Below are 24,100 nucleotides of genomic sequence, written 5' to 3'. Positions count from 1 at the left end.
CATCATCGTTATCATGATTAAACAGATTCATTTTTTATATTTAAAAGTTTTCTTTTCTCAATCAAGTCAACAGCTAGGTATTTTTTAATACAGTCCAGTCTGCTCGTTTGGTGTTTCTGTTCCCTGAGCTTTCTTCAGTAGGTTGAAGATCGTGAACCAGAGCTGTCTCTCAGACTTCTCGCTGATTACCTGGTTTTCTTTCCCTTTTTTTCTTGTTGAGAACAAAACTGAAAGAGAGAAGAGGTGGCTATGCTGTTACTAGTAAAGAAATACAACTGGATTCTAGCCTAATGCAGTCGGCCCTTTGTCTCTGACACTGAAGTCTTCATTAAATCCCTTGGAACTGCTCCCTGGAGCCCCTGAAAGAGGACTTTACAGGACTTAAATTCTCTTTCCTTTGTTGGAGAACAATGTCCTTTTCTCCTGAATGTGGATGATGATCAGTTCATTCAGAGGCTACAGGATTTAGGGGGGAAAAAAAAAAAAGGAACCAAAATGTAAAGTGACTTCAGGTGATTCTCTTATCCTGGAAACAGGGAGATGAGCTTCCCCTTAAGAAGAGTCCTCAGATGAGAAATGAGAACATAGCTTTAGGACTGGAGGAAACAGCAGCAGTAGCTACTTCTTTTTTTTTTTTTTTCTTTTAAATCAAAGTATGGTTGATTTACAGTGTTGCATTAGTTTCAGGTGTGCAGCAAAGCATACATTCAGTTTTACGTATATGTATTTAGCAGTAGCTACTCTACATATACTTTAGTAGAGGACAGTTTCCTGGTTTGGGACTGAAATGATTAGGGGAAGGATTGTGCTTTATCCTCCCATGTTTGTAACCACTTGTACAGTTTTTTGTCTTGGTCCCAGGGCATTTTAACCCTCTGAAGGTTAGTGAGTAGGATTTCTTTGTAAGATAATGAGAGGCTTGTCTTCCAGCAGCATATACAAAAGGTCCGGTAAGACTGCAGTTTTCAGTCTTACAGATGTGTCGAGGGATTATCAATTTACTATATTAAATACTCTGATTCAGAGTGCCCAATTTGGGGTTACACGCCTAATATGAACTCGTGTTATGTTAGTAACAAGGAAAAAATTACTACTGAATATGGCACAAAGGGTTACATGTAAAAAGTATCAACTTTAAACCTTGATGAAAAACAGGTTTGAAACTAATGCTTCATTTAAAATACTACGTTAAACAAGAGCATGTGTTTTTGAGTGTGCTGTGCCACCTCTTATTAAGTGAGGTTTAGTTGTGTCCCTTCAGAAAAAAATATTCTTAGGCTAATAATTTTAGTGTATATTTACATGAAGTTTGTATATCCTGCCATAAATCTCTACACTGAAGTGTTCTGCATGCAAACATTTCTACAACACTTACTTAGACAATTAGTTTATTAACTTCATTGCTTCGAGGTGGGTACTTTAAATAGTAGTATCTATCAGAAATGATCATTAATTTGACCCTTATCTGCCCTTGCAGTATGTGTCTACAGTGAGCATTTTATTACCTTTTGTAGATAATATAATGTTTTCTCATTTGGCAAGTGGATGAAAGAAGAATGAGTAGAAACCAAAGTGAACACCATGCATAAAACACACTGACATATTACAACAGACCTTGTTCACAAATCGCCTGCTGGCTTTAAAGAAAAGTGTAGCTTCAATCAGTTAATGTTTTAGTAAATCATCCTTTTCATTCAACAAGTTTTGATTGAAATTTTACGGATTTTGAAATATATATTGGGCATGTCCTAACAAAGAGAAATATTCTTGTATAGAAAACAATTTTCTTCCATCTAGTGCTGCTAAATAAAGAAGTGAAATTTCCAAATATATCCTTTTAGACTGACAGTACAGACTTAAGTGGGCACCCCCTCGGCCCTTAAGGCCTACAGAGGACTCTGTTTAAAGGTTAGCGTCATCCAAGTTCAGGCGTTGGTCAGGGGTTCAGAAATGAGGGACTCCTCTTCTGCACAGAATCCCGTTGTAGTCCCCTAGTCTTTGGAGAGACTCATGCCCTTCAAAGAGTTTCCTAAAGAGAAGAAGGTGAGGGAAGTGACAATAGAGAGAGGCCCTGATTATGAAATAGGTGATTGAACTTTATTTATTTTTTAATTTATTTTATTTATTTTATTTTTGGCTGTGTTGGGTTTTGGTTGCTGCGCACGGGCTTTCTCTAGTTGCGGCGAGCGGGGGCTACTCTTCGTTGTGGTGCGCAGGCTTCTCATTGCGGTGGCTTCTCTTGTGGTGGAGCACGGGCTCTAGGTGCTCGGGCTTCAGTAGTTGTGGCTCGCGGGCTCTACAGTTGCAGGCTCAGTAGTCGTGGCGCATGGCGCACGGGCTTAGTTGCTCTGTGGCATGTGGGATCTTCCCGGACCAGGGATCAAACCCATGTCCCCTGCATTGGCAGGCGGATTCTTAACCACTGCACCACCAGGGAAGCCTGTGATTAAACTTTAAATGAGGTCCCCGTGACTGCTCTCTTGAACCACCAAAACCGCACTTCACAAACGTGCTAGTACCGTGAACCCTTTGATTGTTCAAGGAAGGAAGAAAGGTCTGTCTTTTAAAAAGAGGGCAATTTATTTCATAGATTAGCTTAAGTAATGACTCTGGAGTGTACTAAGAAAACCAGGTAGGCACTTCCTCAGAAACTCAGACCTCTTACCGCATGTGAATTTGGTCTATGAGAAGAACCTGAAGGAAAAAATGTTCAGGTTGTACAAGCCCTGTTGGCCAAAGAAATGGTCCCGTTGTTACTACAAGCAGATACCCTGTCTCACTTCTCCCAGTTGGGCTCAATCCAATTAATTCCTAAACCTGGCCTCTTTCAGCCCCTTTATCTCCTCAAACACCAGTCCTTGAAGAGTCCCTCATTTGGGGCCTCAGAGTAGCATCCTGCCCATGGTTTAGAGCCTTAAGTGGTGAATGTGGAGAAGACTCAAGGGAGAGGGTGGCATACTGGGGACCGGCCTCCCCTCTTCTGGCCACATCGTTAGTGTAAACCTCATGGTCACAGATAAAAGAAGAAAAATCGCCTGGCTTATTAGAATCTTAGAGTTGATAATTACAAAGAATAAAAAACTTTTTTATAAAACTCTGAAGTAGAATGATAGTTATTCCCCTGATGAGGAACTTGGGTCTTGGGTTTTTCAGTTCAATTCAGTAGTCATTTTGAAACATCGTATGACCAGTGATTTCAGTGCTTTTGGAGTGTATCAGCCATTTGATCAACTTTGTGCAAAGAAAGCTGCCTTTATAATGTCTTCAGTTTTGGATTTTGCTTAGGCATGCATCTTTTCTGTGGCACACCCTGTGTTTTCATGCATTTCTCTCTCACCAGACTTAAAACTAAGACAATAGGGAAAGAACGGACTGGAGGCTCTCTGAGTGTCATTCTTCTTGGCTAGGGAAAAGAAATGTCTGTCTTCTTTCTTCTCAGGCTTTTGTGAAGTGAGGAGGAATAGTCCAGCCCCAAGACCATTGGGCTCTTCTCTGTTGCCAATAATCTTGTGCCCTGGCTTACTAGAGCCTTCCAGAAGAAAACTTAAATGGCCTACATGAGTTTACATACAAGATTCTCTCTTGAAACCCAGCAAGAGGCATATATTTGCAGAGTAATTTCCTTGTGGTTCCTCCTGAAGCAGATGAATAGGAAGAGCTATTTAAATCAAAATAGTTTCATTATGACACAGGTCACAATGGGTTTCAGGTCCTCCTGGCCTTGCAGTTAATAGTGAGGTTCTGTGAGCACGTAATCCTGATGCACTGGTGAGAGAACATGGGGATCAGCTGATGCCGAATCAGAGGCCAAATCCTCATGAACCAGAGGTGCCACGGGCCCCAGTAGCTGACATTCTCTTTGCACATATGGAGATGTTCCATTCACACATGTGGAGAGATTCCCTATCCCAGAAGGCTGTTTTAGGAATGAAGAAAATATTCCAGTTCAAACGTGCAAATATTTAGCAATTCTGCTTTGAGCCACAAACTTCAACTAATCATGCTCTTGGCATTTTCCAGTATCCTACCAGGATTGGCAGTTAACTTATACAGCTCTTGATGTAACCTTCCTCAAATAATTATATCCTCTTTCCTTTTCGTTTGTTTCTGTTTAAGTAGCTATTATTACCAGGAAGGCATTTTTTAAAAAAACTCAAACCTTTCTCTCTCTTCTTCCGTTTCTTCTTCAGGTGATACACTTCACCACTTTCTTCTGTTATTAGTGTTCAGTGGTCTGGAAGATATTTTGGAGCACATTTTATAAAATGGAAAGTTAATAGAGATAAAATTTTGTAAACAGGCATTTGCAACCTTGTTACTAAGATTATAGTGAATTTTTCTTTTGTATTTTAATTATTTTCTGTAAGCATTCGTGTAAAATGAAAATAAGTTACAGTAATAACATTCCCTATTTTGTGGCATTTAGGAACCTGTTTTATTCACTGGAACAATGAGGAAAAATCTGGATCCCTTTAATGAGCATACGGATGAGGAACTGTGGAATGCCTTAGAAGAGGTAATTTATAAAATGTAATTAATTTGTTAACATCAATATATATGGATGGGCATCTATAGCATTGCAGTTAATTAAGGGGAGCTTATAGGTTTAACTGACTTTGTTTACCTCCTAGGAGAACACTGATGACGTGGTGCAGTTACAATGTGTGTACTGATGATGATGATGAAAACCGACAACACAATGCGTCATGCTTTTTAGCTTTTGCCCTAGAACCCAAAGCAACTAGAGAGATTATTTTGTCCTTAGCAGAGCACTAAACTAGAAGTTAAAATTATGGATTTTAATTCTAATAGTGACCTAGTGAATTTATCATCCTAATTACCCTGCAACATTCATCTTATTCCTCTGGTCTTAGGGAACATCTACTAAGTGGATACAATGATAGTTTTTCATTATTAACTGAAAGATAATTGAAATCATACTAATAACATGCTGTGAAGTTTTAGGAAAAAAATTGTATAAAGGTGAACTCTACATTTGGAATGTGATAATGATTATTAATTGGCAATCATGTCATTTTAATGCTGCAGCATGAATGCAGGTGACAGAACCCTGGCCCTTTCGCTCAGTTTTTATATGGATACGTTCATTTCTAGAGGATTTTCTCTCATTTGTGTAGTAGGTCACTTTGGACCACTTCTTTGAATTTCCTTACTCTTGCATGAAAAGGATTTTGAATGATAGGGTGCTGATGGTTTGTATATTTTAATACTAATTATTCTGTGCATGTGCCCTAGTTCTGAAAATTGATTCTCAGCTACTGATGGCAGAAACTATATCTAGACTTCTAAACCATACACAGGTTTTTAATTCCTCATACAACCTAGTGCAGTCTTTTGCTTTTAGAAAGTAAACACTTAATAAACAGTTACTGAATATTTGCTTGATCTCTTCATTTCAGAGAAGTGTGGCTTGTTTATTTTTTTAAAAATTGCGTTTTTATTGTTGTTGTTTTTGTGTAAATCCCAGTGACCAGTTGCTCACATTGTTGTTGTTTTGAATTTGTACGTTTTGTCACTTAGTGTCGCCTCTCCGAGGTTAGCTGTGAAATCTGCAGCTTCCGTGGATGAGCTTGGACTCTGAGCGAGCTGATTCGGCCCTACAGTTTTTCCTGCCAGTAATTCTGGTTTCTGAAGGCAGATTATCTTTGGCAGTTAAAAGTTCTTTTGTTTTTTTTTTTTAAATCTTGTAGTACAGTTTAATCTTATAACAATCCACTGCTTTAAACACCATCTATACCCGTAGTCTGGGGGAAACAAAACTTTATGTTGTGTCCTGTTTTTCATGAGTTTTCATTCACTATGAAACATTAATGAAATTGAAGCAAACACCCTTGACTGGTCTAGCAGTATGGTGTTCACCTTGGGAAAGAAGCATCCCCCAATAGGCTCAAGGTTTACTGTGGTACAGTTTGTCATAGTTTGAATTTTTTTTTTTTTTAAACCTTTAGACCTTCCAGCATGGTAAAGTGCTGATGAGATTATGTCTCTAGAAAACTATACTTCCCACAATAATTTAAAAAAATGTTTTTTCCCTGTAGTGTACTGACTCCTATCAGCCCTAAAGATCCTGTTTAGATCACATTGGGAGAAATAACTTTATTTTTTGAGAGACTTCCTTAACTAATCCCGAGGTGGGGTTTCTGGTGGGTGTCATGTGGCGGTGATGGGGGACAATGAGATCTTTCTCTCCTGAGTTGACTCTACCACCTATCTCAGTGAACGCTACTTGGAAGGAGCTCTTCCCATCACCTGGCTGTGCATGTAAGATACCTAAGAAGTCCTGAGGACTTCAAAGCTCTAACGTCTAAAAGGCTTGTCTCCTTCATTAGTAGTTCATTTAGGAAAATGTCACTCTTCTTTCTGTATCCACAGGTACAACTTAAAGAAGCCATCGAAGATCTTCCTGGTAAAATGGATACTGAATTAGCAGAATCAGGATCGAACTTTAGTGTTGGACAGAGACAGTTGGTGTGCCTAGCCAGGGCTATTCTCAGGAAAAATCGTATACTGATTATTGATGAAGCCACAGCAAATGTGGATCCAAGGTATGGAGTTGAGGTCCATGAAACTTGGAATCTGAATTTTAAATGTGGTAAATGGAAAACATTTAATGTCGCTGAGAAATGTTCTAAGCGTTCTGTTTTCCCCACAGATATCTCTTGATAACATTAATTGCAGAAAACAAAGGAAGAAATCAAAACCTGTTATGTGGTGTTAATGTTACTAGGCATCCTAAGAGAGCTAGATTCCTAAATCCAGCTTCTGATAGTTTCAAGTCATTTCAAGGGAAGACTATCTTACATTGTTTTATGAAAAATCTTCTAAGGAGACTTTTTATACTCAGTTTTTGAAGAACAATATTATGTCTTAAAGTATTGATTTTTTAAAACATTATAAAAATATGTGATTTTTTTTTTAAGTCTTAAGCCTGCTATTTCTGTCTTTACTGAACTAAATTCAACTTCTTTGTTTCCAGAACTGATGAGTTAATACAAAAAAAAATCCGTGAGAAATTTGCCCAGTGCACTGTGCTAACCATTGCACACAGATTGAACACCATTATTGACAGCGACAGGATAATGGTAAGACCCTCACCTGTGGAATATCAGTCATTCCCATTTATGTTCAGTTTTGTCAATGTATCCTTCCATAGAAAACGTGATAGGAACCTCCAATAAGTTAATTTTCTCTTAAGTTTTCCTCTCATTCCTGACAGTAACTCAAGTACTTACCTACACTTTCAGAATATGCTATTAAATAATATATCCAGTAATTTCATATTTTCATATTAAAAGTTTATTTGAAATGTTATTTTTCATTAAGATGGCCAACCACGAAAATACTCCAAATCCAAGACCCAGCTTCATATTTTAGTGTTCTAGAACACAGTCATTTTTCCTTTGTCAGTTATTTTTTCAGATTTTTAGATTCCCTTAATCAAAAAATTAGCCTTTCATTTAGACTGCCAAGAGGTTGTTGGGTAAGGTTGCAGAATTTCTCAGCTGTTGGGACTTTCACAAGATTTCCTGTCAGAGGGGAGTCTGTGAGAAGAAAGGCCTAGTGAGAAAAAGAAAGTATTTCAACAGAACGGATTTAATTTAGGAAATTTTACTACATAGGAATTGGAGGCATGGGAAAATGAAAGTGAACACTGTGTAAGTAATGTTAGGAAGCAGCCATCTAGGGCAGATCTGCAGACCTAAGTAGCAAGTCTCTTTCACAGTAGGTCTGGGCACTGCACACACAGCCGACTCCAGGCTTTGGTCTCTGTGTATTTGTCTCCTATCTTCCTTCCAGATTTGATTGGCTCTGTCTTTCTTAGTAACTTAATGTTTATTTATTTCGCTGTATTTCCTTCCTTCCTCCCTCTTTTACTTTTCTCTCTCTTTGTCCTTTCCCTCTCTTGCTTGTTGAGTGTCAATATATCTTAGGGTGTGGCTTTATAAAATGATAAGATAATCATCCCTCAAAGGAAAAACCTTTGACTGCAAATAAGCCCAAAAGAATGCAAGTTATTTGGCAGGCTAACCCCCAGCCTGTGGCAATGAGCTGGTTCTACTCATCTTACAGATGATAACTGTTGTCACAAGGTACCACCATATCCAGTGATGCTGATTAGTGATGAAGTAAATAGATAAAGAAAAGCCTGCACAAGTCCTAAGAGGCAACAGATGCAGTTAACTAGTGATTTTGATGGTCCATACTAAGATAGTAATATACAATCAGTAATGCCCAAAGTCCCTTGTGTCCATTGATAATGGAGGTGTCCCTTTTGACTTCTTGGGCAGTTTCTGGAATGTCACCTCCCACCCTACTTCACGTGCATTGTCAGGTGGGATCCTCAGTGGGGGAACTGCCCAGTCTGTCAGCACTGAAGCAGTGCCGTTAGCCTCACTCCCCCAAGCTGGACGTGCACAGGAGTGAGCTCTGGGGAGGCAGACGACAGGAGTGGGGCATCCCCAACTAAAGGGATGCTCTGGGCTCCAAGCAGTGTGTCTGGTCATCTGGACTAGCACATCACAGTAGGAAGCAGGCCCCACCAGCAGTCTTCTGTGCGGGACCAGGTGACATTCCAAGATTGCAGGACAGTGACACTTAGAAACCAGGAACGTTGTTTAGCGTGGATCAGCCTTAGTCCCTCATTTTGTGTTCTTGAATGCCAACCGGAAAAGTATCCTTTTATTTCTGTTCTTTACTTTTCGATTTGTTGGTCTCGTGTCTCAGCATTGTATTTTCCAGACTGTCCCTCAAAGCACCTTTCTTCCACAAGAAATGAATGATGCTGTGTAGTTTACCTATTTCAAGCCCGTTGTCAGTATTTCGAGGCAGCAGCAGAATGGTGGCTTGATCTCCATCCAGTTCAGTTGGGGGATCCACTGAATTTAATCATCGCTCCTAAATGTAACCTGGAGATCAATTTTTGGTTTTTGGTATTACAGCATTTATGGTAGCTGGTTTCTTTTATTGTCTAATTATTAGAAATACTGTCACCATGGAATATAAGATGGGCTAAAGAAACAGTGAGAAGGGACAGAATTTGCAGACATGTCAGCTGGTCACTCCTAAATCTTATCCATCAGCACTTGATCCACAGGTGTGAACATCTGTATCACCTTAGCCAATCAGCTTTGTTGCCGTTATCAAAATATGTCCATTTGTTTAATGCTTTATGTACCAGTATATTCTGGTAAATTTCTAGAGTCTCAAATTTTTCTCTCAGTTTTTCTGAACAAATCCTTAACATGGTTTTACAAAGTGGTTTACAGCTCGGCCCCTCCCCACCTTTCTAGTTTTGTCTCACTGCGCTCTTTCCTTTAGAGCTAAAACCACACTGATGGTCTTTCAGTTCTCCAAATGCGGTTTTCACTCTCTCATAATTTTGCCCTCTCTTTTGATATTGGTGGCTTAGACTAAGATGCTAGCAGTGGAAATGGTGAGATGGTTGGATTTGTGGTAGACGAAAAAACGGAGCCAAGTGAACTGTGTGATGGATCGAACGTGGGATCCGAGGGAAGAGAGAGGAGTCGATGCTGGTTTCTGGCCTGACCATCTGAGTGAATGGGGAAGAAGGAGTCCATTGGGAGAAGGGAAGTGCAAGGGTTCTCATCGGAACCTGTCACCTTCTTGATGACCAACATTGTTTTCTGTGGTGGACCTTGCCCTTCACCGTGGAGCTGCCCTTGGCACTCCTGTGTTGGGAGACCTTCAGTTTAGGGCTCCCTGGTCAGGGTCGTCGGTGATGTTGCAGGGAGGTCCCACCAGGAAATGTAAACATGGCCACTTGTTTACATCTTGGTCCAAGCTGGTTGCGGTTGCTGACTCCTTAGACCTCAGGGGACCCAAGAGACGTGCATCCCCTAGCTTCAGAGCTGGGGACTTGTCCTCTGTGGTCCCATCCACCCTAGGCGTAAACCTTTTATGTTGTTCTGGAGCTCCTGATTACCAGTTGGCTTTCACTCTTGCAAAAATCTCATAAATGATGTTCTTTCCCACACCTTTGATTTTTGTGGCAATTTTTTTTGCTTGCTTGATTTAGAAATATGGGCATACCTTGTTTAATTGTGCTTCTCAGATGTTGCATTTTTTACAACATCTGTGAAGCACATGGCCTGTGGCAACCCTAAGGCAAGAAAGTCTATCGGCGCCATTTTTCCAACACATGTGCTCACTCCATGTCTCTGTGTCACATTTTGGTAATTCTCAGAACTATTTCACATTCACTGTTTTCACTGTCATTACATTTGTTTTGGTGATCTGTGATCAGTGATCTCTGGTGTTAACTACTACGCCTTGCTGAAGGCTCAGATGATGGTTAGCGTTTTTTAGCAATAAAGCATTTTTAAATGAAGGTGTGTATATTGTTTTCTCAGTCATAATGCTATTGTACACTTGATAGGCTACCATGTAGTATAAGCATAACTTCTGTATGCCCTGGGAAACCAGAAAATTCATGTGAACCAATTTATTGTGATATTCATATCTTTGTGGTGTTCAGGAACGGAACCCCCAAAATCTGTGAGGGATGCCTCTTCCTGTTTGCTTTTCAGAAAGCCAGTGATTGTCTGTTCCTAAAGCTTTAAGGGCATAAAGACAAGTCAATCTGCTGCATATCCTGATGTTCCAGAGGGTGGGCGGCCAGCCTCTGGGGAGCGGCTGGGGAAGTGACAGATACCAATGAAGGGCCTAACCAACAGAGTTATCACCATAAAGTCACGTAATTACAAGTGCTTAAGGTGTAATAATTACATTTTGTTGCACTGGTGAATACTTCTGCACAAAGTCGGATGGATATGGTTTTGTTTACTGTAAGTAAATTAAGCAAAAGGCTTGTTGGGAAACAACTGTGACCTAATTAATAGCTGTGTTTATGTGTTGGCTCTCCAAATGGATTTACCCAGTTTGGGTTCATTAAGCACCATTAATGTGTCAGGCTAAAAATTCTATTTTGCAAAGATGTTCCCTCAAGTTTAAGTTTATTCAACATGATGGAGTCATAATGACAGCTAATGGAATCTTCCTTACTTTCTCTGTTGCCACAAAACAGTGGAGCAAGACAGACAAATCAGAAATCCTCTTCCTCCTAAGACTCAACAACTATCTCTACATGAAAGGCTTCTTCCTGTAGTTTTTAGGATTAGCTGGTTGCTTGTGACCTGTTTTCTCTTCAGCCAATAGCACAGCTTTTCCCTCCAGTCCCTGCACACTCCAGTCTTCATATCACTGTGGATTCTCCCCAGAAGTGTGAGCAAAGGAAGCATGTGAAAATCTGCAATTGCTCGAACAATATTGTTGCCTGTGTTCAACATTTTCACTGTCTGCAGTTAGAGAATTCTTTGGAAATGGTTGATGAAGAACCAACACCAGGGCCAGGAAACTTGGATTCCACCTCTTCTGTTTATAGACAGTCTTACGGTTTAATATTCTTTGCCTTTCTTCCTCAACTCAGACCTCTTTTTAGTAATGTTTTCCCAGATGAATGAAAACCAGAAACTATTTATCACCCCCAACAAAAAAAATTTGAAAACTGTCCTTATGCGTAGTTATTACATTGCTTATGCTGATAAGGGTCAAAATAGATCTTTCTGCCATTTACATTGTTGATCCTATTGTTTTTTGAGAGTGTTAATGTTTTTCTGCCTTTGCCTTTCTTAGATATTAGTCAATCCTGAGAACTACTCATCTCAGTGGAATCATGTATTTTAGACAATATGAAAGGAAATGAAAAGATTTGCTATTCATTCAAATTTTAGTAAATAAACTAGAAAGTTGGACAAGGACAAAATATTAACAATACTTCCCCTAAAAAATATATAAAGTCTTTATAGTCAGAGAACTCATTTCCACCAACTCTGAAGTGGTGGTTTTTAAAAGTTGTTGCTTTTGAAGAATGGAAAATTCTTTGTTGTGTGAAGTAATTTGATATAATTATTTACTTTGTCTTTGGCATGAGAGAGACCTATGTTTTAAAATTGCATTTTTTTCTTCTTCACCATCAGGAGGAATGGTTATGCTCTATAATGCTACGCATAAGTAAAATTACACATTCAGGGCATCTAAATTGGCATGCCAAATTATACGACATTTTAGTAATTATGTGGATGTAACAGATTCAGTTATTCTTAAACTCTTTTGAGAGACCTGCTGTTAGCAGTGATTCTTAGCAGTAAAAGTTTAACAGGGAAATGGCCTTTATGAGAGTTAATAAATGTTTCCGATTGAATACCCTGGGACCAAATTAACTGTTAATACCTAGATGTGGAAGAACAACCTGTGTCCTGCTTAGAGTTTCATCGTATTCTCTTACGATACATTTACTCTAAATATGATCTAAATGAAGAACTAAGTACCACTTAACATCAAAACTGTTTTCCTAGGTATGTCATTTGGGCCAATTATTTCGGATTCTTTTTTTTTCCCTCTGAAACCATTAACCAAAGCCACTAATAAGTAGAAAGGCAGAGTTAAGAGCCCTTTCCTCTTCCTTTCGGTTTCCAATTAGTGGACATATTAATGAGCAATAAAATGGGTGAAAGGAAGGCAGCTGAAGAAAGAACAAGAAGCAAGGAAAGATAATTTGTGGAAACAGATTCAGATCCTTGGTAATTCAGATTGGGCTGCCCCCGTGTGCTGTGCAGGCCGTGATCACTGGAATTTGGAGCTCAGTTTCTTAATTGCTTCTTTAGACTTATCCAAAGAGAAAATTGGATTTCTGGAGATTTTCTTCTGTGCAGAGCAATCCTGCTGAAGCTGTTTAGGTAGCCACTCTTACTGCCAGCTTTTCACTCTCAGGAGGATAAGCTACTACCAAAGCTAACTTCAAGAAGCACCTTAACCTCTCTGGCAAAAGATTCTATCCCCACTTAGCTGAAATATTCCAGGGCCCTAAGGAAATTCCGGAAGCATTTACTTTGTGTCCCCAAAATTGCTCAGATTCTGTGAAACCAACTCGGGAGTTCATTTGCTCTCCGCCATCAGTTTCTATGACATCACCCTAATTTTTTGCTAAATTGAGTTTGATTTCCTTGAATCAAGAAATTTCCCAGCTCTGTGTGTCTGTATAAATAGCCCTCAAAGCTCAAGAGTCTGAGAGCTAAAAGCACTAACTAATGATAACAACCGCAAATGCCCTGGGCAGAATATAAAATGCCACGTACTGCTGAGTGCCCCTGATCATAGTCGAAAACTTTCATTTTCTTCCTATAATATTATAATAATAAAAGGTCGGGTTAGGCCTTTGTCTGCCTGGTAAAACAGGGTAATCAAACCGTTTAAACACCAGCCAGGCCTACCACCCAAATAGATTCTGTTCTCGCTGTCTTACCCCTTTCGGAAATATTATCTGAGTTATAATATGTTACTGCAAAACATTGTGTGCTAATGGGCTTCTTTCTGCTGATTAACAGGTTTTGGATTCAGGGAGACTGAAAGAATATGATGAGCCATATGTTTTGCTACAAAATAGAGACGGCCTATTTTACAAGATGGTGCAACAACTGGGCAAGGCCGAGGCCGCTGCCGTCACTGAAACAGCAAAACAGGTGAGCCCGCTGCAGGGAGTTGTAATTAAGGTTCGTCTCCAGGGTTCACTCCTCAGGATCTGGCACCAGGGGTCTGGTAACAAGCACTCTGTGCCCTTTTCAATTATAAGCCTCCAGAGACAAAGCTTCGTGGCTGCACCTTAAGAGTACATTGCAGGGGGAGGACACGTCTGCTGAGAATCTGCAGAACTGGTGGGGGCAGGATGCAGGACGTGTGTGTGCCCATGTGTGCGCCCACGTGCGCACGAGAGAGAGATTTCGGATTGGAGCTTCCACGTGTTTGGCCTCTGGGGTCAGATCTCACAGCACAGAACGCTCATTTTGCGGACCCTTCACGTTCTTACAATTGGTGCTTAGCACATTTATGATGCAAATGCTGTCAGGGAACATGCAGGAGGTTTGAGAGTTTGAGAAGAAGAATTGGAGTGGAATATTATGAATTGGGTCTAGAAAGATCTACCAGGGAAAGGTGTAGGTCTCTTCTGGCTTCTAACTGTAAAGAAAACTCCTACGTGATACTGTCACTTTCTCCCTAATTCTTCGTTGTTTAGAATTAGGTCTGGTTGCCTCCCTATGCTTCCTCTTCTTTCTAGAAGACGAAATTGTCATCAGGATAAATTAAGAATTCACAGTAACCCTAACTCTGTAGTCTGAATGGCGCTTGAAGGTTGACAAAGCGTTTTCACGGATGCGGTGTGTGGAAGCCCTAAGCACTGCACAGGGCGTGAGAAAGGTGCTTGACGAGTAGCATTCAGGTCACGTGGTATCTGCCTAACAAAGGTGAGGTGGTAGTCTCATAGTACAAATGTGGTAACTGAGGTCTGGTAAGGGACTTAGCCACTGTCTTGCAGCCAGCTGTAATTCTCTCTGGAATAAGATAGGAGTGGGATTGATGGAAGGATAGAGGGCGAGAAGAAAGGTCTGCTGTTCTTACCCTTTTTGATGGGTGGGTTGGGGTGGGCTGAGGCCTCAGAATGTATGTCGTGAGGCTTTCCGTCAAAACTTTACCTCCGGGTGTTAAATTATGGGTGCATTTTTCCTTCTTTATACTTTTCTGCATTTCCCAGATTTTCACTTGTAAGTTGAATAAAAGTACTCTTTCAGTATTTAAAATATCTCTTAAAGAAAACATCCCATAATGTTACCAACAAGAGAGAGAATTAGAAATTTGTATGCTCCCATTGTAAGACTTCAAAATAGTAAAGCCGCAAGGAGAAATAGGAAAATCCACAATCAGTGGGAGGCATGAAAACAACTTTCTATCAGATTAATGGAGCAGGAAGAAAACTAGGTCAGGATACAGAAGATCTGAATAGTCAGTTAACCAATTGGACATCATAGGCATATACAGAATACTGTATTCAACAGTTGCCAGTTGCAGCACTTCCCTGGTGGTCCAGTGGGTAAGACTCTGCGTTCCCAATGCAGGGGCCCCAGGAACGGCCTGCAGGGGCCGACCAGGTTTGATCCCTGGTTGGGGAACTAGATCCCACACGCATGCTGCAACTAAGGAGTCCGAATGCCACAACTAAGAAGCCTAGGATGCCGCAACTAAGAGTCTGCATGCCACAACGAAGATCCCATGTGCCACAACCTAAACAAGCAAACAAACAAAACAAAACCAAAAAAATGGGAAAAGAAAACATGTCCCAGTATCTAAGTAATTCTATATGAAACATTTATCTGAAATGTGGCCTGAATTCTCTGTCATTGTTTTATCTCATTCCTCCTCCTTAGAAATGAAGAGCAGTACCTTCCACTGTTCATAATGTAGGAAATTGTGCTGGGTCACAGAGCTGGCTGAAGAGTTTAGGGATCAGGGAAGATTGTATTCTGAACTTTTCATAAGTACTTACATTGTATGTAAATAGAGAGAAGTTGCACTTGGAGCCCTATACTTTTTAATGCATGAAATTCACAGAGCGCTTTCATCCTCTAGAGTGTCTCCCAGTCAGAGCTTCCCTCCTAACATCCAGTAATTATTTGGGATTCCCTATATAACCTAAGTCACAGAACAGCCAGGAATCTCACAAACCCTTTTTTTCTTTGACCTTAGGCGTTTCACATCAGACACATGTCCTCACATATGAGTCAAAAGTCTCCACTTAGAAAATATGTAATGATTGTATATTATCAAACATTGAGCAATGAGAAATAGATCACAGCATTTAGGTAGGTACATAAGTTCAACACCTTCATTTTAGAGGTAAGGAAGCTAAAGCCCCCCTTAGAAGGAAGTGTCCATATATATACAAGTAGTGATGATGCTACCGTGCAGCAGACACAGGATTAGAAATCTTTTCTTCCAGTAAATGTTTTAAATCAAGTGTCACATACATAGAAAAATAGACATAGGTCATAGAATTAGATATCTTTTGATTCATGGTCCAGTAATCCTGCATGTACTTAAACAATATCAGTGGTAAGTTACATTTGTGTAGTCCTTTATAATTTATTTTACATACTTCTCACATGTATGATTGCACTTAATCCTCATCACGGTCCTTTTTTATCCCCCGTCATGGATGAGGAGACTGGGTCCAGGGTTCACCTAAGGTCACAGAACTGGTCCAGGGAGTGCAGGGGGTGAATTGGTGGGGGAGGCTGAGTTCCGCCCTAGGCACTCTGCTCTGTGTCGAGCCTGAGAACGCTGCTCCTTTCATGTGGTAGCCAAGGCGGGGCCAGTCACCCAAGTTCACAAGGAGACGGAACATCACTCTTAGATTTCAGTCCTGCCACTGGCTCAGGTCACTTCTTCGGAAAGACATAGCAAAATAACATATCCTGATTCTCATCTCAGTTGAGTATCTTCTTGACGTTATTTCTACATGTGCTTGATCCTCTTAGGAGAATAAGCTGTCAGGTTGTCAAATTTTTAAATGTGCAAGCATCAGATATCGTTCAGAGCATCGTTCAGAGCTGTAACACCGGGAGGATTAGCCTAAGTCAACAAGCTTTTCACTCTTAACAGAACAGAATTCATTCATTTGAGAAGAAACCTCAACATCTGGGAAAACGTGCATCCAAGTCATGTTTTCTTGACTACGTAGTTGATTCTCTGAAGATGGTGCACGCAAGCTGAGTCACTGTCTGACTGACCCTTTTAGATGATCCAGGAAATAGAGAAAGTACCTTTCAGATACATAAAGCTGAAGAGTACATTAGTTTGCTAGGGCTGCCATACAGAGTACCACAGAGTAGGCACCTTAACAGAAACTGATTTCTCACAGCCCTGGAGACTGGAAGCCTGAGGTCAAGGGATAGGCAGGATTGATTTCCTCTGAGGCCTCTCTCCTTGGCTTGTAGATGCCATTTTTTTCTCTTTGAAAGAGAAAAAAGAAAGAAACATGATCTTTCGTCTGTTTGTGCCTGTGTCCTAACCACCTCTTCTTATAAGGACTCCAGTCATATTAGATTAGGGGCCACTTATATGACTTCATTTTAACTGAATCGCCTTTGTAAAGACCCTATCTCCAAATACAGTCACATTCTGAACAACTGGTGGGTTTAGGACTTGAACATATAAAATTGGAGGGGGAGCTTCCCTGGTGGCGCCGTGGTTAAGAATCCACCTGCCGATGCAGGGGACATGTGTTCGAGCCCTGGTCCAGGAAGATCCCACATGCTGCAGAGCAACTAAGCCCATGTGCCACAACTGCTGAGCCCTCGTGCCGCAGCTGCTGAAGCCAGAATGCCTAGGGCCCATGCTCCGCAACAAGAGAAGCCACCGCAATGAGAAGCCCGTGCACCACAACTAAGAGTAGCCCCCACTCGCCGCAACTAGAGAAAGCCCGCGTGCAGCAACAAAGACCCAACACAGACCAAAAAAAAAAAAATTGGAGGGGACACAATTCATCCCATAACAAAGGATAAATGCCTATCATTCATTTTCTTCTGTGATGAAGCACACCTGATTGAGGCTTTTGTGAAGTTTCTTTGTTGCCAGTGTGTAACAGAGGTTTCATTTTATCTATTCGTTTTATCACCAGATACAACCCCAAAATTATGAAATCCTAATATCCTAGATCTAGGACCCTGGACTGGTTTGAATAGTGCAGGAGGCACTTAGCAACCTCGTGACCTCTTATGTTGCCCAAGGTCTCTGAGCCTCAGGGTCCTCACCTGTATGTAGTGCAGGGATTACAGCACTGCCCGGCTCCTTCGCACTTATTACAAGAATCAGATGAGAGAGCGCTTTGTGAATATTGAGCATTTTATAAGATAAAAGTCGCATCATTTTTTTTTTCAGGCTATAGATTCAACCCTTATCTCCCAATAAGAAAATGTACCCACAGTTCTTCTAAGTAGCATTAGAGACTCTAAATAATTAAATTTTATTTTAATGATCAGTTCTTAAAGAAATGATGTGTCTAATGCTACAAAATTCAAAAACTTTACTTTTTTAGAATAGGTTTTAAAATTTTATAAATGAAATTTAAGTCACTTTACCATTCCTGTCATTACACAGCTCCTCCCCCGGGTTGGAGCTCCAGCACCATCTTTGACTATTCCCTTGACATGTCCTGTGCTTCAGTAATAATTTGTGCCGATGTGGCCTTCCTGTTTTTAAGCACAAACGATAGCTCTTCCTTACTTTTTTCGTTGGATATTATATCTATGTGCATAGTTATCTCATTCTGTTTAATGGCTACATAGTATTTATGCTTTCTCCATTCCCTACTCCTCATTTTCCCTTCTAATTAATTGTTACAGTTTTATGTTTATTTCCCCACAAGAGGAGCTCTAGTCCACTTACTATTTGTATTCTTCTTTATAATTTATCACCTTCTATTATCTTTCTTTCTTTGGTTTATTTTATTGTTGCTTACTTCCTGAATGCATTTGTTTTTATTTTTTCTTATTTATTAATATAAATATTTCAAGGCTGTGAACTTTTCTCTGAATACTGTTTTAGATATATCCTACAGGTTCTGGTGTGTAGTGCTTTCATCATAGTTAGGTTTTTTGTATAGATTCTGCGATTCTGGTTTTCTTTTCCTCTTTGGTCCACAAATTATTTGAGAAGGATATCTTGAAAACTTCCTGGGGGTTGGAGTTTTTTCATGTTTATTTGTTTCTGTTTTCCTCATCAGTCTCAGTACCTTATGATCAAAAAATGTTGTTTGTCCTGTTTCCCCCAAGAAACAATATTTCTTAATACTTTTTCTGTGTTCTGGTAAATAGGCAATTTTTGTGAGTGTTCTGTGGGTATTTAAAAAGATGGGCTATCGTCTGTTTAAGTTATAGAGCTTCATTTTTAATTAGATCTATTTAATTACATTATTTCGTTCTTCTCTATCCTTATTTATTTTGGTCCGTTTAATGTAACTTGGATGAATTAGTCTCATGCTACCAAGTTTCACTTTGTACTTCCTGCTTTCTGTGGTTGTTATAATTTTGATGATATGATTTTTTTCAGTGCACAAATATATTCTTGACTTTTGTTATCAGTATGAATTATATTTTCTACTATTTTAAAGTGCCTTTCATTGATTCATTTAATGGTCTTGGCCCTAAATCCAATATGGTTCATAATTAAATTGAGTTCCCCTTTTCACGTTGTTTTCATTTGCCTGGTATGTCTTTGACTGTTTTTGTTTTTGTTTTTGTTTTGGCCATGCTGTGGGGCATGTGGGATCTTAGTTCCCTGACCAAGGATTAAATCCACTCCCCCAGCAGTGGAAGCACAGAGTCTTAACCTCCTCTGGACCACTAGGGAAGTCCCAGTCTTTGATAGTCTTTTTTTTTTTTTTTTTTTAATATTTATTTATTTATTGGCTACGTTGGGTGTTAGTTGTGGCATGCGGGATCTTTCACTGTGACACGTGAGCTCTTCACTTCATTGTGGTGTGTGTGCAGGCTTCTCTCTAGTTGTGACGTGTGGGCTCCAGAGTGCATGGGCTCTGTAGTTGTGGTGCATGGGCTCTGTAGTTGTGGCGCACAGGCTTAGTTGTGTGACCAGGGATCGAACTGGTGTCCCCTGCATTGCAAGATGGATTCTCTACCACTGGACCACCAGTGGATTCCTCTGATTATCTTTTAATAGCAGATTACAGATTCGTCTCTTGCAATGGCGTGTAGTTAGATTTAGCTCTGAGGTTTAATCTTAGCACGTGAGGCACCCCCCCCCAAATATATGAGTTTAGGCCATTTACATTTATTGAGATTATAGTTACGTTTTATCTTAGTTCAGTCGTGTTATACTGTCCGTTTTTAGTGCTCTTTTTTTTAAAAAATTTTTTAGCCTGTAATTTGTGTTTCTTTGCTCACTGTTTTATGTATGTTCCTTTCATTTCCTCTGAGAATACTTTATTTCTTATTTTTGGCTCCCCATTATGAACAATGATGTCATATCTTCCCTCTCCCCCTTCTCCCATCAGATTTTAATTGTTTTTCTTCTACTGTTTATCTTCATATCTTTAAAAATCCTTAAACCTCTATTATTTTACTTACTTGTATTAAATGATACTTTTTCCATCTCTTAGTTGGCTAAAATTTGTCCTCTGGTATTGTGTTTTTACACCTTAGGGGTTTGATTGACTAGTGGGGCTGAGAAATCCGTTTAATCAGTCATGACCAGCATGCTTTAAGAAATGAAATAGGAAAGAATGGAATAGAAGAAAAGGAGCAATGTATCTTTCATAGTAATAGTAAATATTTCATGAAACTCCTTTCAGGATACATAAATATAGATACAGATTGTGAATCTGTACTGAGACTCAAAGTAAAGTTAAGCGTATTTACTATTGTGTGTGGCAGTACAAATGAAAGGTTGAAAACAAATCTCTATACCATCATAAAGGAGGGTCATTGGAGTTAAGAATCCCCGACTTACTGTCTATAGAGTTGACCCTTGAACAACAGGGATTTGAATTGGAGGAGTCCCCTTATGTTTTTTTTCCAGTAAATATGTACTATAATACTGCATGATCTGCAGTTGGTTGAATGCATGATGTGAAACTGTGAATATGAAGGAGCAACTGTAAAGTTATACTTGTTTCGACTATGTGGAGGGTCCCTAACCCCTACGTTGCTCAAGGGTCACCTATATGAAATATTTTTATGCTACATCACCAGTTTATATTTCTGGTTATAATATTCTTGGATCACACGTCCTTTCACTTATTGTGTTGTAATCGTTGCTATAAGGTCTTCCAGTGTTGTTTATTCACGTGTAGGAGTCTAAGGCCACATTGGACATAACTTGATCTTTCCTGGATACTCAGAGGATTCTTTTTCTGTTTTGAAAGTCATTTGTTTTTCCTAGAACACCACAGACTCTTGGTCACTAGCTTCTAGTCTTTTATTTTAGGGAGTTTATGTGAATTATACCTTTGAATTTGTTTTAGTTGATTGGATTCTCTTTACAAATATCTATAATGTATATATTGTCCTTTGTTTCATAAAGCTATTATTTCCTTAATCTTTTTTAAATTTTTATTAATTTATAATTATTAGACTTGCTTTCTCAGTTCTATCCTCCATGTCTCATATTGTTTGTTCAGTAGTGACTGATCTTTGTGCAGCCTTCCGAACTGTCATTTCTTTGATGTTTTCATTTTTATCTTCCTTTTCACTTTGGCGTCTGTCAATTCATGTTTCATCTTTTGTTGCTGTGCCATGTTTTCCTGTACTCTCAGATCTCTGCCTCCACGGGTTGATTATTCTACTACATTTTCTTTAAATATGTAATATTATTTTTTTCATAATTTTCATCTGTTCAGTGATTACTTCTTTCATCCATCATGTGCTTATCCTGTTACTTTTCCTAAATTTTTGTTTGTGTGTTTTACAAATTCTGTATTACTTTTTTATTTATTATTATTCCTACTACTCACTTTTTAATTTCGTTTTTTTAAGACCATATATTTGCTAGATAGTTGTGGCTAGCACATCATTTCAGCCTAAAGGGTATTCCCTCTGCTTAACATAGAAGCATTCCCCATGATCCAGAGAAAGAGAGTGAGTGAGTGAGTGAGTGTGAGAGAGAAATTGATAATACATATTCATTTAGCCTGTACTCCTCCCTAGCCTTCAGAGATGGGCAGTTACAATGCTGCTTGCATTTCAGAATCTCTCGTGTCCTAGGACCTTACCAGTGTTCATGCTTTAGGCAAAGATGGTGATTCTATAGGATTCCTCATGGACACCGTAGAATTTGCCAGTTAGTTGGAGAACTGTGCTCTCCCATGATTGCTGAGATCTGCTCTCTTTAGGTACTTTCTCTCTGTCTTGCTAGAGCCCATTGGATCCAGTTGCATAAGGCAGTCCTTTTAGATATTTTGTCAGTTGTGATTTCAAATGATTCCTGATTTCATCAAATATTGGACTTGCTTGGTTTTTTTTGTTTTTGTTTTTTTTTGCGGTACATGGGCCTCTCAGTGTTGTGGCCTCTCCCGTTGCAGAGCACAGGCTCCGGACGCGCAGGCTCAGCAGCCATGGCTCACGGGCCCAGCCCCTCCGCGGCATGTGGGATCTTCCCAGACCGGGGCACGAACCTGTGTCCCCTGCATCGGCAGGCGGACTCTTAGCCACTGCGCCACCAGGGAAGCCCTGGGCTTACTTTTTAATCTCCCACTATCCTTGCTGTTGAGAGTGATTTCTGAGAGGATAAGGGGAGAAAAAAATCCAATATTCCGTTAAGTTAAAAGGAGAAATCGTCTCTAACTCTCCAGCACTCTTTAACTTTGATAATATATCTGTCAGTATGTCCACAAAGTTAGACCTGCTTTAAAGATGAGGAGTTTGAGGGTTACTGGGCTTGAACTAGGGCCGTGCAGTTCAGGGAGAATGAATGGACAGATTCTTGAACATTGAACCATTGGTTGCTGGCCTTTATCCGTGCAGGGGAGCATTTATTGCTCTGTTGCTTTTACTAAGATCTAATTCCATGATGGTGGCTTTGTTTACAAGTTGGAGTTTAAATACTAAACTTAGTTTCAACCTACACTGGAGGAACTATAATGAACTAAACCCAAAGAAGGACAGGAAAAGGCTCAAACCCAACACTCACTGGTCTTATGTTCTGCTTGGCCAGAATTTGAACTTTTTTGGCATTGTCTCTTTTAATCCTCATTAAAGCCATTCTGAGATGGTAGTATTATCCCTCAGATCGAGAAACTGAGGCAGAAGGGGCTAAGGAACTTCTCAAAGTCACAGGTTAGAAAGTGTTAGTAATCTTTTAACTATTTTCTGCCTCCCGGGTTACTATATTTACTGACTAAAATGTGTAGTAACTACGACCCTGCGCTTCTATAAAGATAAAAATCAAAAGACTCACAAAAGGGCCTCCTAGATGTTTTGTTTTCATCATTTAAGCTGGGTGATGCTGCTGCTTTCTGTGGACTTAAGGGACCACGTCTCTTGAGCAGCATCATAATCACACCCAGCACTTAGCTCAGCGTGTTTTCAACCTGCAGTTTGTAGCCATCAATTAGTTCCTATGAGGTAAGTCATTGTCTCGTTTCACAAATGAGGCAGCTGGTGCAGAGAGAGCTTAAGTGATTTTTCCAAGGTCAGCAGTGGTCCCAGGAGAGAGAGGTGAGTTTGGGCCTCTCCATCCCAGGCTCAACCCATCCACAAGGACTCTGCTAACAAGCGTTCAGTCATCTCAACTCCCTTCATAACCCGCCCCGTGAAAAAGATGGCTTCTCTCACTTGTGCTGTCAGCCAGAGTGTAGTCTACACCATGGCAACAGATGAGGAAAAGAAAGGTCAAATCAAGGATTTTATACATAGGAAACTCATTTTCATTATTCAGTTCCAAGTATTTCAGACCATGAAATGAAGACCATTTTGGTTAAAAATTGCTAATAATAAAAAATTTTTAATAAAAAATTTCACTGAGAAAGGGGTGTGGAGAAAGGAACCAGGTCGATGGGGGAGGGGTGGCTGTCAGGCAGTAGGAAATGAAATTAAGTCCCTTCTGTTCTTCTGGCTGTTTTTGCTTTCACTAACAGAGTATATAAATAGTAACCACACAAGTATGGCTATTTAAAAAAAAATTGAGGAGGGGGATGAAATGCAATTAGCCCCCCCAAAAGCTTTATTTTTAAATCCTTGCATTATAATGGAAATAGCCTCGAATTTCATCCAGTTGGATCCAAGCAATCTTGGAGAAATTCTTATTTTTCTCCTTTTAAGTGACATTTTAATATACAGCATTTCATATGTAGTGCTGTTTTGGGGGTAGCAAGTATGCAAGCAATAAGAGAAAAAGAAAGTACACATAATATGAAGGTGGGTGTCTCATAGCTTTTCCATTTCATGTGTGACGTCCACTGTCTCTCATGATAACTTTGTTGACAGCACCCACAAATGTACTTGGAGTCAGGTTTTGTAAAATAGATCTGAACTCATATGACTAAGCAACTCAGCACGTGACACGAGCAAGCCTCAGATAGATGGTACATTTTCTGTTTTAAAGACTCAAACAAAACTTTTCACATTCTTCTTTGGAGGAAAAAAAATTACTTTTGAAGTCCTTTTTCACCCAAACACATTTAGAGATAAGAGCTCACAAGACTTGACATTATTTCATT

General features: G+C 39.7%; 1 protein-coding gene across 4 annotated transcripts in view; it reads left to right on the top strand.

The window, feature by feature from the left end:
• The window catches only part of LOC307176444 (ATP-binding cassette sub-family C member 4), a 214,113-nt gene that overhangs the window by 187,070 nt on the left and 2,943 nt on the right, over positions 1–24,100 (top strand). For 3 of the 4 annotated variants that reach the window (XM_079902549.1, XM_079902547.1, XM_079902550.1), the window contains 4 exons: positions 4,427–4,516; positions 6,394–6,566; positions 6,998–7,103; positions 13,425–13,559. In XM_079902549.1, coding sequence (XP_079758675.1) covers positions 4,427–4,516; positions 6,394–6,566; positions 6,998–7,103; positions 13,425–13,559 — 504 coding nt within the window. Of the gene's footprint in view, positions 1–4,426; positions 4,517–6,393; positions 6,567–6,997; positions 7,104–13,424; positions 13,560–14,152; positions 14,322–24,100 lie in introns of those variants that run through there. The other variant, XM_079902548.1, reaches the window with a different exon arrangement.

This window comes from Stenella coeruleoalba (genome assembly GCF_951394435.1).
Source record: "Stenella coeruleoalba genome assembly, chromosome: 18".
NCBI lineage: Eukaryota > Metazoa > Chordata > Mammalia > Artiodactyla > Delphinidae > Stenella > Stenella coeruleoalba.
This window is presented reverse-complemented; position numbering and strand designations above follow the sequence as displayed.